Below are 12974 nucleotides of genomic sequence, written 5' to 3' on the forward strand. Positions count from 1 at the left end.
AGTCTTCGGGCTGCGCAAACACACCCTCGACAACTTTTACTTGTTTGGACGTCAAAAACGGGTGTGTTTGATCAACCTGCAGCTCGGCTGGTCAATAACCTTTGCGTGGCTCTCCCTGTGGCGCAAAGCTTGAAGGCCCAGAACGACTTGATCTTAAGCCCACAGTCACAGTGGTCAGATGAATGCAGACACACAGCCACGATAAGACTGATTTTCAGCTTTTCACAGGCGCTTGTTCGGTGTGTTTAGGATAGCAGAATGGAAAACAATTCACTCAATCAATGACGCTCTCCTTGCGTGCGTTGATGGCGGTCGCAAAGGTATGCAAGCTATCTTTGTTTCATTTCCAAGTGCTTTCACATGAGGTAGCGTCATCGGCGTCATATGCGCCCATGGGCGTTGATCTCGCATGTAATTTCTTGGAGCCGTCAGCGCGGTTTGGCAAGGGTTTTTTTCCTCTGGATCGTGGGGATCAGGGATCATTCGATGATCATTAATCACGCCCGGACGATTCAAGCCCTCGAATCGATTCTAATCTAATGGTACTGCATTCGGGAATACGCAGGAACCGTTACCACGAAATCATGCTGTGCACCATCGCAACTGCGCTTGGTCGAGTACTGTGTCACGCTTGTGGCATGCAGAAGAATATAACTAGGAGACAAGCGTTGCGCTGACGGGCCACCGACTGTAACGCACACGGGATCGCAGTAGATTGCTGACGCACAACCGTCGCTGGTAGGGATGAGTATCATAGACAGAGCAAGAAACGGCACGCTAACGTGCTTATCTCAATGAACGCCGACCGCCCTCGAGTTCGAGGCTGGTGCTCTCTGTATCGCAGCCACATTTCAAATCTCGCCGTGGCTGAGTTCTCTGTGGCTCAAGGCTGCGAGAACTTTTCGCACACCTTTTCCTGTATCCAACGACCGTTCAACGGTATCTGACGGACGTGAGGCGGTCGAGCTCGGTGGAGTTTCCATTCTCCTGATCGTTCGTGGTTGTTGAGACGCCATGAACGTGGTTTCGAAGAACCAATCTCTTCGTGTGAAAAACGGCGAAGCTGACAAGCATGATGATGAGACACCTCTCAGCACACTCAAGCAAGTTCGTGGACGGCCCATGACCCACATATGTTCGTTTTGAAGGGACATGTCGTCGAGATATGCAATCTGAGTTTCCACAAGGCTGACGAAGGGGATCATTAAAGATGTTCAGGAACAGAGATGGAGTGATGATTGATCTGTTGCCAAGTCATGCACAAGCTCCCTCAAAAGGATCCACGAATCGCTGAACGAGCAACGTCATACCGCGCTCGACGTGATAGCTTCACATCGCGTCTTCCCAGCCGTCTACCTACAGATATTGACCATCAAACATCAAGTTGGTAACAGCTATGGATTTTGTATTGCAGCACAAGGGCCAGCTGGGCGCCGTCACAGCACTGGTCGTTTATTCTGCCGCCAAAAACAAACTGACACCAGGCGGCATCGTAGCTGCGATCGTGACAGCCGGCATACACATGGTACATCCATGGGGAGTCTTCTTTAACCTCCTCGTTGGTTTCTTTATTGCCGGCACTTTAGGCACAAAGGTTCGTATTCTATGACTCTTCCCTGGCAACCTTGGACTTGAGATGATATGTCCTTGTCACGTTGCACATGCGAGGAAAGGCAATATCGTCATCAGCGGGGTTGTCAAGCATATCGAACAATTAAGTTGACAGCAAGAACAGATCAACCACACGACAAAAAAAACTCTTACTCAGTCGGCGACTGGAGGTGTAGGAGGTGAGGGTGCTCGCAACTACGCTCAAGTATTGGCCAACTCAGGTGCTGCGTCGCTTTTGATCCTTTGGCATCTTTATGCCACTCAAAACGGTGGTACCAGTCTCAAGGATGGATTCAGCTTGACTGATGCTATTCCATTCGGTGTTGCTGCGTACGTCAATTTGTTCTTTCCAACCACTCAGAACAGCTGACAAACATACTTAAGCTCCTACGCCGCTGCTGCTGCAGACACTCTCAGCAGCGAACTCGGTATTCTATCGCCAACTTCTCCTGTTCTCATCACGGCACCATGGCGCAGTGTACCTCGCGGAACCAACGGAGGCGTCACTATAACTGGTCTGCTCGCCGGTCTGGCAGGTTCTGTCTTCATCTCCACTCTCGCGTACTTTACTCTGCCTTTTTCTCGAATGGCATGGACGGGAGACTCCAAATTCCTCTTTTGGGTCGTATTGACAGTTGCTGGATTCAGCGGCACATTGCTAGACTCACTGCTGGGTGCACTGGTCCAAGTAACAGTGGAGGACAAGAGCACTGGTAGAGTCGTTGAAGGAGACAATGGCAAGAGAGTCAAGGTCACTGCTGGAGGTAGCAGAGTGCAAAGAGGTATGGATCTGCTCAATAACAATGGTGTCAACTTTGCTATGGCGGCCACAGTTGCAGTTGTAGGCATGGCAGCATGGAGCTTGATGGTGCAGAAAGTAATTCTAGCTTAGAACACCTAGAATACCCGGTGAACAAAATATAGCTATCGACTGCTACGTTTGACCTACCTTAATATTGTCGATACTTGCTTGCGACTGAAGTGTGTACTCCTGATGTGACCAAATCCCTAGGCCATCGACCGCCAAGACATCTGGCTGAGAGTACCACCCTGCCTCTCATCATTGCCTACCACTTTAGTTGCATGTTAGGATAAATTCGATGTTTCATCAAGGAGCTTTTGCTCGCCTGTAGTCAAGGCTAGCTTCCGATTCAGTTTTAAGAGGCTATCGTTCATGGGCGCTCAGCGGTGGTCTCTCCCAAAATTGACCACCCTTTCCGTCCAGCTTGAGCGATCGAGACGGCTAAAGTTTTGCTCTAACGCGGTCATCCTTCCAGCACCAACTTCAAACCAGCGATCATCACAATATGCTTTACCTGAATTGCCAGATGATCGTATTTGAATGACTTATGGAACTTTAGCTCATGCCGACCATGGTTCGTTGCATCGCCAGAGATGAACGCCAAGTGCTCTTGACGTAAACACCTTCCTTTGTCTTCTACTTCAGCAATCCCAACACTCCCACATCAAACTGTCAATGAGACTGTGCATTCAATGAGGTGAGCATCGTTCGCGCTTCAGTTAGAATTACAATGTCGATGAACTTCCCATGGAGCTGCCTTACCTTAATGTTGACGATCTAAGGGTCAAATAGCGCCATGAAGACGTGCTGATGAAAAAGTCATACACTCCCCAGTATGGTGAGAACGCCAGAGAAAGGTACTTTGACGATACTTATGGTAGAGGTCGTTGGCTACGTCGGTTATTCAGGTTCGCACGAGAGAGTGTCCCATTTCCTGGTGAGAGGCATCGTTTCAACAAGCTCCTTCGAGATTGGAACCACTTTAAGAGAAGCCAGAACATCCAGCCGAGACCTTTGAGCATGTGAGCAGGAATCCCTGATTAAATTCATGGTGAAGATGTTTTAATACCACAACCTGTCAAGCCACCAACAGCCTCAAGTTCTCTTCGACACGATCACCATCTCGTGCCGAAGCAGCTACGAACATTGTTCCTAATGACAGCAGTGATCCAGATGCTGTTCCTTGAAGTACCCGCAAACTCGTCTACTTCGTTGAATCTGTGGCTGCCTTATTCATTGTGACCGAAGCCTGTGGTAACGCTAGAAAATATACTTGGTCCTGCAGGGTTGGATTTGGATGTGGGCCTCAAGATGTCGTCCCATAGATTCGGTCAAAGATGTCTTCCCCTTCCTAACATTTGCCTCTCATGTAGTCCGGGAACGAGATTTGTCATTGTTTATTGAAGCTCGATAATTATTACATTGTTGCTATGAGCACGTCAGTCGTGATTTGAGCAGATGCTTCAGAAGACTTATCGTTGCATTCGAATGCATTCACGATGCCAACACAGCCAGACTTGCGCTGTTGCCAACGGATGCAAAGCTGTGCCGAACCTTTGATTGTTGCAGACCGCGACCTCTGGAAGCAGCGGCCATCTCGATTACAACTGTCCTTTGACGGCTCTCCATGTTAGCTCGGAGTTGCTTGACGCCAACATCGAGATCATAGGGGTCACTTCATCAAGGCCCTGAGTGGATGGATCGAGGAACAGGAGCCCCTGAATGTTTCCGTATCCTATCACAATCGACAACTCTAGATTGAGAGCATCATCAACGAAGACATAGGAACTGCAAGAGGATCAAGGCTTACTAAAGCATATTCATACTTCATATGCAATTATCATTAAAACTACGTAAGACAAGAAAGAGGCAAGAAGGGGTATCACTATGCATCAATATCACTGCACGATAGCCCTCAACGCCTGCAAAAAGATACCGAATACAACACCTCTTCCAACACCCTCGACCTGCAGACAATCGAACACTCTTCCCAATGCCTCGCCACTAGCAGCAGCTCCCATGACACTGGTCAATGCAGCAGGCATGCCTCTCTCCACAAGCAGTGCTCTGGCTTTGATTCTCAACTGCTCTTTCTCTTCTGCTGTCATCTCCTTTGGCCAAGCTTTGAGTTCTTCTTCTGTAGGCAGAGAGTTTTCTCGGGTCTTGAGGATATGGGCGGCGATGGAAGCGTCAGAGGTGGAGGTGTCGATGACGTTGGCTTGAATCATTTGGCGAATTGCCTCGAGTTGTGGGTTGCCAGGTCGAAGAAGGAAGGACTTGGCAGCGTTGAGGAGAGTGCGGCGAATGTTCCATGCAGAAGACAGAGTATATAATTCCGTTATCACTGCAAACAGCAGTTCTACGGCTACCTGAGTTTCTTGTTCCGAAATTGGTGGAGTGGTTTTCGTCACTTTCGTGACAGCCGGAGTCACAGCTGGCGTCGTTCGTGCAGCTATAGATTCCGGAGACCTGGATGTGCGTCGTGACCTGGTACCAGAGGTAGGATACCTGGATGTTGACGCACGGGCGTCGGGAGAGCTGTAGGTCATGTCGTCGCTGATTCTAGCAGGTTGGTGGGATACTGCTGTCGGTGAAGCATAATCATCAGGAATATCCGATGGTGGAGGTGGGAGGTTTAGTCCGGTGTCGAGTTTCGACAGACCAGCTGACGACGCGGGACGACTGAGCTCTCCACTTCTTGTGCCTTGGTAGGAAGTGCGAGGAGTCGAGAAGCTGGGTCTGGTCTTCAAGTCGAGTGACTGCTCGACTTTATGGCCGGACTGAGCAGGTGCTGGTACACGTTTAGACAGAGATGGAGTGCGAGACAGAGGCGCGGGAATACTTCTGACACTGTCTGTGCTCTGCCTTTCGACACCAACATTACCCATGCTACCCATGTAGCTGTCCTCGAGGAAGGCGCCAGGGTTCAGCGAGATGGATGAGCGGCTAGCATTGTGATTTGAGGCGACAGAAGTGCGCTTGCCACCAAGAATGCTAGTGACACCGCCGAAGATCGCCTTTCCACCACCAGCGACTTGTGTAGGGGCTTTGGTCAACGTATCTAACATGCTCTTGCCCATCTGATCGAAGGCAGCAGGCGTCGGCCATCCAAAGCCCTTGCTGCCTCCAGGTGAACGAGAAGCACCACCATCTTTATCCAGGAATCGCTTCATACCTTCGCTCTCGGCAAGGGGTTGCAGGCGAACTGCATCATTCAGATAGCGTTCCAGCTCAATTCGGAGTGTAGATTTGGTGTTGTTCTTCCATGAAGGAAGGTCAGCATGGGAGTCAGTGAAGCGAGTGCCGGTGATAACAGAGATACGCCGAAGGACTTCATGCAAAGTCTCAAAGTCAGTGTATTTGCGCATGACCATCCAGCCCGGGAAACTCGAAGAACTGGGCTCAATCTGAATCATATAATCAATGTTGGGCTTTGATCGCATAACTGTCCTATTTCCTGGAGAAGCGTCATCAAATATGTTGATCGAGGCATTAAACAATGTCAACACTGGTGGAGGCTTGAGGCGAAGCTTTTCGTCCTGGCTAGCCAAAGCAGTAGGACTGGTCGCAGGAAGAATCTGGTCAAAATTGGTAAATGGCTTCTTCACGTCTTCAGACTTCCGTGTAGATTCAGCGCTTGGCGATGACCTGGTCGCATCAGACCTGACACCCTCATCAGCATCTCCTTGAGATGATGAAGGAGTCATGATGCCCTGAGTAGTGGTTTCAGAGACATCACCACTACTGCTGACAGCGGATGCTTCAGCTGCGGACTTCTTTGCCTCTTCTTCAGCGATCAGCTGAGTAAGCCTCTGCGCTTCTTTCATAGCTTCGTCCATGGCTTCTTCAGCCTTGTTGCGACTGGCCTTGCGTTTGTGTTCGCGAACAGCTTCGGGGCTTGATGATGGCATGTCAGCCGGTTCGTCAACAGCGACTTGTTTCTTGGTAGATTGAGCGACAGCAGCAGAACCCTCGACGCCAGCGTCAATGACCTCCATTAACTCAGGCTCTCCCTCCTCAAGCAAATATACGATCCATTGGTTGATGAACTCGGGCTTGGAGCAGCTGTCAACAGTCATGGACAGGACCAGCTTAGCCAGAACTTGTTTGAGAAAGATCTGGGCTGGGGCACACATATATGTCTTGTTGTCGAGGTATTTCAGGAGGATATCGTTTGCGACGACCTTGAGCTTCTTCTCTTGATGCTTGGAGTCCATAATGCTGGCGAGACTGCTCTCGGGCTTCATCTCGAGGTAGGTGTGGACCGCTTCTTCGGCAGTAGCATTTGGCGAGGCATTCAAAGCAGCGGCGAGCTCGTTAAGGAAGACAATGACGATTGAGGATGAATTGGTGACAAAATCGAGGAAGGTGTCTACAGGTCGCTTGCGGGACAGGTGATTGGAAAGGGAGACAATAAAACCGACCAGGACCTGTCGACAGGCTACAGGAAACGAACCTTCGCCAGGAAGAACAGGCGCATACCACCAACTGCATGAACGTCAGTCACAGTGTGAGCATAGCAAAGCAAGGAGAATGGCGTACTTGACATAGTCGCGAATGATGGCATCTGTGAAGACGTTCAAAGCGGCTTGAGTATCAGGACGGAAGGAAGAGAAGTCAGCCTTGGTTCCAGGCAATGGTCTGATTTCATCATCCGACTCGTCCGTAGCTGCATTGTGTCTCGTCTTTTCCCTGGAAAGCAGCAGGCGCTGGATCACATCAAGACCAACTTCTTTCCGCTTTTTCTGCTCAGCCTCGTTCGCAGCGAGTCTATCAGGCGAGGATTGAGAGGCATCCCATGTGGCATGCAGTGCAACACCGCCAACAATTCCAATCAGGACCAGGCCAACTCTTCCCAGGATGAAGTAAGTGGTAGCAGCCAGACCAACAAGGCAAGCTCCAAGAGTTTCGTTGCTTGCATGCGAGAGAAAGTGTAAAGCTTTGTCGACAATGTCCTGGAGCTGGGCAGATGCGGCTGAAGCTGTTACTGCGGCTGATTTGTCTCGATTGGTTTGTGCATCGTTGTTCTCGTTTGGCGTGACCTTATCGTGGATAGGCGTGTCGTGGTTGTCGTTATGGTTATTGTCGTTGTTCTGCATAGCGTCATCCGTGGAAAGCGGCGGAGTAGCTGTCGCGTGCTGCGAAGCGTCCATTGTCGTTCATGCAGGAAGGAGGATTAGAAGAAAAAGACAAGATTGCAGTGTTTCATTCTCTCTTGCAGGAGATTATAATAAAAGAAATGTTCCGGCAGCTCCTGAAACGGCTGTAACTGTGCAGCGATATGCGCCTGCGGATTGTCATCATCCACCATGTCCCTGACTGCCGCCGTTACGCGTACACGATTCATGCGCCAATTCCGCTGCTTTGGCATAACTCGCAGCTTTCTTTGTGCGCTTTGTGCAAGTCTGCACATCCTTGACTCATTTGTCCCAAGTCTTGGCATCATCCTCCGCCGACCTCACTCCCGCAATTTTTTGGTTTTGGTATACACCTGTCGTCTGCTCTTGCCGTATTTGCCAATTTCACTTGATCTCACATATTCATAATGCCCGGAGTCAACGTCAACCCCCAAACTCCTCAGGAGAAGTACGACCTGAGTATGTCAACCACTTGCCACTACTTCTCAACACATACAGCCGCCCAATTTCTCCGCAAAACACTCCGAATATCGCCAAGTCTAAACTATCTTATCAAAAAATACTAACATTTGGTTTACAGTCGTCTCGGGTCTGCAGGAGGTCCTCGGTGCAGACATCTTGAAGGCTAAGCTTGATAAGGGCGTATGTCAATTATGCCTTGTAAAAGTGTCTGGATTCTTATTGACCTCGTGACAGGAAACCGTGTCTCTGTACTGGGGAACCGCAACCACTGGCCGGTACATACAATAGCTATCATCTACTCGAACTATGCTAATTGATTTCTTAGTCCTCACTGTGGTTACCTAGTGCCTGCAACTCAGATCGCCTCTTTCCTTCAGGCTGGATGCCGTGTCAAGGTTTTGCTTGCCGATGTGCGTCAATCTTGAATTCTTCGATCTCAATAATTCGCTAACGATCATGAAAGATCCACGGCTTCCTTGACAACTGTGAGTATATCCCTCAATCTCGAGCACGCCTTGTGACATGGCAAGAATATCTACTGACAATCTGACAGTGAAGGTGAATTGAATACGATCTTATTGAAGGAACAGGAAATTGACTTCTCCCAAGGCACCCATCGAGCTTGTCAAGTTCCGTGCTGAATAGTACGTGGAAATCAAGTACACCCAATCTGCACAGATCTGACGATTTCACAGCTACCGCCACTGTATCACAAGTCTTCTGAAGGCCGTCGGAGTTTCAATTGAGAAGTAAGTCACCTGCATGCAGAGAAGAGCAGGCTGTTCATCGTTCTTTGTGCCAGCCTCTGCCTTCGATTCAGCTTTGCCAAAGGAGATAATATACTGATATGTATCATCCAGGCTCGAGTTCGTTCTCGGCTCTTCTTACCAGCTCACTCCTGAGTTCAACATGGACATGGTATGCAAATCTGAAGATGCTTTGCTAGAATTCCGCTAACTCCACCAACAGTACCGCCTTCACAGTATTGTCAGCTCACACGATGCTAAGAGAGCTGGTGCTGAGGTCGTCAAGCAGACTGGTGAGTACAGAAGCCTTTGGTGAAGTAGAGTTTGGCTAACAATTGAACAGACAGCGCCCCTTTGAGTGCATTGATCGTACGAAAATTCCCTAACATAATATAGTTTCGATTGTAAGCTGACTTGGTTGCAGTACCCTATCATGCAATGTCTCGATGAGCAGTGTAAGTCGAACGTTTCCAGGACCCAGCCATTTGTTCTGACTTCTGGCAGACCTCGATGTTGATGCTCAATTCGGTGGTGTTGATCAGAGAAAGATTTTCGCCCTCGGTAGGTTTCCATGCTTGATTGTCTGTCGCTGCATGTTTGACTGACCGCGTGCTACAGCAAAGGAGATTCTTCCCAAGGTCGGCTTCCGCGAGCGTGCCCATTTGATGAACTCGATGGTTCCTGGTAGGTTCCTAGCTGTTATGGTATTATGAATGTACTGACATCTATTCAGGTCTTACTGGTGGTAAGATGTCAAGTTCCGAGCCTGACTCAAAGATCGATCTCTTGGACGGACCCGAAATTGTCAAGAAGAAGCTCAAGAAGGCCGTCGCCGCCCCCAAGGTCGTCGAAGACAACGGTGTCCTCAGCTTCGTCGAATACGTCCTACTCCCCATCTCCGCCCTCCAAACCGGCGAGCAAAAATTCGTCGTCGAGCGCAGAGAAGGCGAACCCCTCGTCTACACCTCCATCGACCAGATGCACGCTGACTACCGCGAGGACATTCTTTCTCCCCAGATCCTCAAGCCTGCCGTTACTGAAGCCCTTAACAAGCTTCTCGCACCCATCCAAGCAGACTTCCAGAGCAATGAGGAATGGCAGAAGGTTGAGAAGTTGGCTTACCCTCCCCCTCCTGCTCCTGAGAAGAAGGTCAAGGTCAAGAAGGACAAGGGTTCGAGATTCCCTGGTGCTGCTAAGAAGGATGTTGTTGCTCAGCCTGATGGCCATGTTGAGGGTCCTGGTAGTGCTGAGGTGAGTGTTGGCAAGGCTGAGGAGGGTCTTAAGAACCTTGAGGTTGAGGAGAAGTAGACCTTCAGATTCCTCGAAAAATGTTCATTTGGTAGCAAATTGTTGAAGCAAGATAAAAGACACGTTCATCCAATGACTCGTTTCAACCCACTTTTGTGACATGATGTGTCGGACTGATCATGCTTGGCATTATGGGACTGGATCAACTTGCAAACCAAGTAAGACAGAATCAAGAACACCGACAAGAGTACGATTAACATGAAAGAAGAATGGTCATATATGTCTACGAGACTAGTATATATCCTGTTAATACACTTTCTACACTTCTATCCTTTACATCCTGTTCTGTCTAAGGAACGAGCCAATAAACTCAAACGCCCCCATAGCAGTATAATGCAAGTTAACTCCATGACCAGTCGAAGGAGCAAGATAAGTGCCATTAGCCTTGGCAGCAGGATAAAGCATCTTCAGAGCAGCCTCAGCCTTGTTCATAGGATAAGTGCAGTTTCCATAACAGAAGGGCAAGTCTGCGTCGCCGTTGACAATAGCAACGGGACCGGTGAAGTTTGCAGCGACACCAGAGATAGCGGCTTGGGTGAACAGCTCTCCGAATGTGACGGAACCCTTTGCGGCTTCGGCGGCGGCGAGGATCAGAGGGTCGAAGTTGGGAGCGCGGAAGAATCCGTATTGGTTGCTGATGGTGGAGTAATCGACCAAGTATCCATTGTTAAGGTTGGAGAATCTGTAAGGTTGGTTTTGGGATGCGATTTGCAGGTTCAAAGCAGTGAGGAAAGGTGCAATGGCGGATTGATTGGCAGAGAAACCAGTCAAGATAGCGGCATCGAAGGTCTTGGGGTGGTTGTAGGTGACCGATTGAGTAATGGCACTGCCGAAACTGTGGCCGACTCCAATAACGGATGTGAAGTTGGTGTTGGCGAACATGGAGTGGCGGAGCATCATGGCGAGTTCGTTGGCGATGCTGGCTTCGAGGGGGCCCTGGACGGTCTTGATGGGGTCGGGAGTTGACGACATGCCGACACCAAGACGGTCGTAGCTGAAGGTTGCGTAGCCCTGCTCGATAGCGTAGTCGACGTAACTGTAGCCAGGTGCAAAGTCCCAGTAGTAGCGGTCAAATCCGATACCGTGGGTCAGGAGCTGAACGGAACTGGGAGTTGTGCCATTGGCAGGCATACAGAGAGTTGATGCAATGGTGTAGTTTCCAGTGACATTCTGCATGCCCTCCATGATGCTCTTCGAGAAAGTGGAGCCGGAAGTGATAAGCTCCAGGAAGGTGTTGGTCACGACAGACTCGTTGGCGGGGACGCTGAAGTTGAACATGACATTCTGAGCAGAAGCTTGAACGGCGACATCGCCAGAGACACAGATGGCGGCACCACCGCGCGAAGGCCCAACAGTAGGGTTCTTGAAGCCAGCAGTGTTAGGTGCAGCAATGCCAGCAGGGAGAGCACCGTTAAAGCTAGCTGTGTAGTCGGCAGCAGCCAGACCAGCGAGAGCGAGTAGGGTCAATCCAGTCATGATGTGTGATCGAGCGTCGATTGATCTGAGCAAGACAGCGGCAGGCCATGGCGTCTTTAAAGCTCTCGGAGTCGAGCTCCAGATGTGACGTCGAGATCAATTGGATATCACATGTGATTTGGAATGGATCTCAAGCAGTCAAACGGTACACTACAGACGTCGGCGGAGGCTGCTTGTGAGACATTGGAAAATATCTCCGCGCAGCAGCAGAGAAAGGTGGTGACGTACTATCTGGGGTCTAACGGGAACTAGGAGTTATGCTCCTTCAACCTCACCTGCTGCTTAACCATAATTATGCTGGAGCAATACCTGTATATTAATGTCTTACAAATATGATTAGCTCCAATCTGCTCGGGATCTTAAGCCAATTGTGTTAGAGAAATTCACGAGAATGGTTAATATGTTATTCATGTTGTCGAGTCGAGGTGAAGTTGAGATCGTCCCGCGGCAAAATGCGGAGAACTGGTGTTCGATCTGTCGATAAAGTTGAGCTTCTGAATATTTGTCAAATCCGGGTGACGTGCAAGAGAGCTCGAATATGAATGGTCTGACCTTCATAGGATAGTCGTAGATAAGACAAAATAACACATGCCTTGATGCTCTCAAGATCGACTTGTGTATGGGTGTTGTAAGAACCTGTGGCTTTGATGGCCTTGGATTTCGCATGCTATGGGATTGCATACCAAAGGTACAGAGCAGATGACTATGCCTGAGAAGCTCATCGACCACAACGCGAAAGATGGTGGACCGCAACAGTATGCTTCTCGAGAACTGATTCGCAATACAAGCCGTGAAGGGATAAGCGCGTCAGAGGCAGAATGCTTGCTCAGGATGAAGACCCACTCGCAATAGAAGAGTGATGATAGCACGTTGGTGCATGCTTCGTATCGGGTCACGCTATCTCGTCGTTTCTGTCGTGGTCTCGTATGCGTATGCTTCGTTTAAACAGAGCAGAGAGGTTGGAGTCAACTCTGATGTAGGTAGAATGGCTCAGATGTAGCGGAACATGTTGTTCTTGACGGAGCGCTTCATGGAGACAGGGACACCGTCTTCATATTCAACACCAGCATCACCGCCATCACCAGCATGGCCAGCCATTTTCTGGCGAAGCTCCTCGTCCAGCTCAGCCAGAGTCTTACGCTTCTTGGGCTGCTCAGGCTGAGATTCTGGTGAGGATTGCTTCTGATTCTGCTTTGGTTAGAAATGGTGAAGATGGAAAGTTGAGTTGATAAAGTGCAGCTCACGTTTTTTGTATCTGTCGGAGAAGAGGCGGATTTAGGGTTAGAGCTAGCCTGACGAGTCTGCCTGAGGCATGATGCTCGCAGAACCCACGTGCGCGACAAAACCATTTGTGATGACTTGAGTGATACTAGTGACATGTTTGTGGTATGTGATTGTAGGTAGCGAAGTTGCATCTCGATATTCGTCGTC

At 49.5% G+C, this 12974-nt stretch overlaps 5 protein-coding genes across 5 annotated transcripts; 2 read left to right on the forward strand and 3 right to left on the reverse strand.

Annotated features, from left to right (window-relative positions):
* Nucleotides 1-1396: 1396 nt before the first annotated feature.
* M437DRAFT_80914 (uncharacterized protein) lies at nucleotides 1397-2503 on the forward strand (the record flags this gene model as incomplete). Its single annotated transcript, XM_041027446.1, has 3 exons — nucleotides 1397-1594; nucleotides 1736-1941; nucleotides 1996-2503. The coding sequence occupies 3 exons, from the start codon at nucleotides 1397-1399 to the stop codon at nucleotides 2501-2503; spliced, it is 912 nt and encodes a 303-aa protein (XP_040883446.1).
* Nucleotides 2504-4320: 1817 nt separating this feature from the next.
* M437DRAFT_15694 (uncharacterized protein) lies at nucleotides 4321-7374 on the reverse strand (the record flags this gene model as incomplete). The annotated part of the gene is made up of 2 exons (XM_041018825.1): nucleotides 4321-6901; nucleotides 6956-7374. Coding segments are annotated over 2 exons (3000 nt in total), but the record flags the coding sequence as incomplete, so codon positions are not given.
* Nucleotides 7375-7958: 584 nt separating this feature from the next.
* On the forward strand, nucleotides 7959-10067 carry M437DRAFT_62627 (tyrosyl-tRNA synthetase; the record flags this gene model as incomplete). The annotated part of the gene is made up of 15 exons (XM_041024119.1): nucleotides 7959-8010; nucleotides 8132-8193; nucleotides 8248-8288; nucleotides 8339-8423; nucleotides 8477-8498; nucleotides 8567-8571; nucleotides 8623-8657; nucleotides 8709-8762; nucleotides 8874-8931; nucleotides 8983-9052; nucleotides 9103-9128; nucleotides 9184-9214; nucleotides 9264-9320; nucleotides 9378-9443; nucleotides 9493-10067. 15 exons carry the CDS (start codon nucleotides 7959-7961, stop codon nucleotides 10065-10067), a joined length of 1239 nt encoding a protein of 412 aa, XP_040883448.1.
* A 273-nt stretch (nucleotides 10068-10340) lies between these two features.
* Nucleotides 10341-11543, reverse strand: M437DRAFT_62628 (alpha/beta-hydrolase; the record flags this gene model as incomplete). The annotated part of the gene is made up of 1 exon (XM_041024120.1): nucleotides 10341-11543. The coding sequence occupies one exon, from the start codon at nucleotides 11541-11543 to the stop codon at nucleotides 10341-10343; it is 1203 nt and encodes a 400-aa protein (XP_040883449.1).
* A 990-nt stretch (nucleotides 11544-12533) lies between these two features.
* Nucleotides 12534-12922, reverse strand: M437DRAFT_62629 (uncharacterized protein; the record flags this gene model as incomplete). The annotated part of the gene is made up of 2 exons (XM_041024121.1): nucleotides 12534-12731; nucleotides 12788-12922. The coding sequence occupies 2 exons, from the start codon at nucleotides 12920-12922 to the stop codon at nucleotides 12534-12536; spliced, it is 333 nt and encodes a 110-aa protein (XP_040883450.1).
* Between the last annotated feature and the right edge of the window lie 52 nt (nucleotides 12923-12974).

Source organism: Aureobasidium melanogenum, assembly GCF_000721775.1.
Source record: "Aureobasidium melanogenum CBS 110374 unplaced genomic scaffold scaffold_2, whole genome shotgun sequence".
Lineage (NCBI taxonomy): Eukaryota > Fungi > Ascomycota > Dothideomycetes > Dothideales > Saccotheciaceae > Aureobasidium > Aureobasidium melanogenum.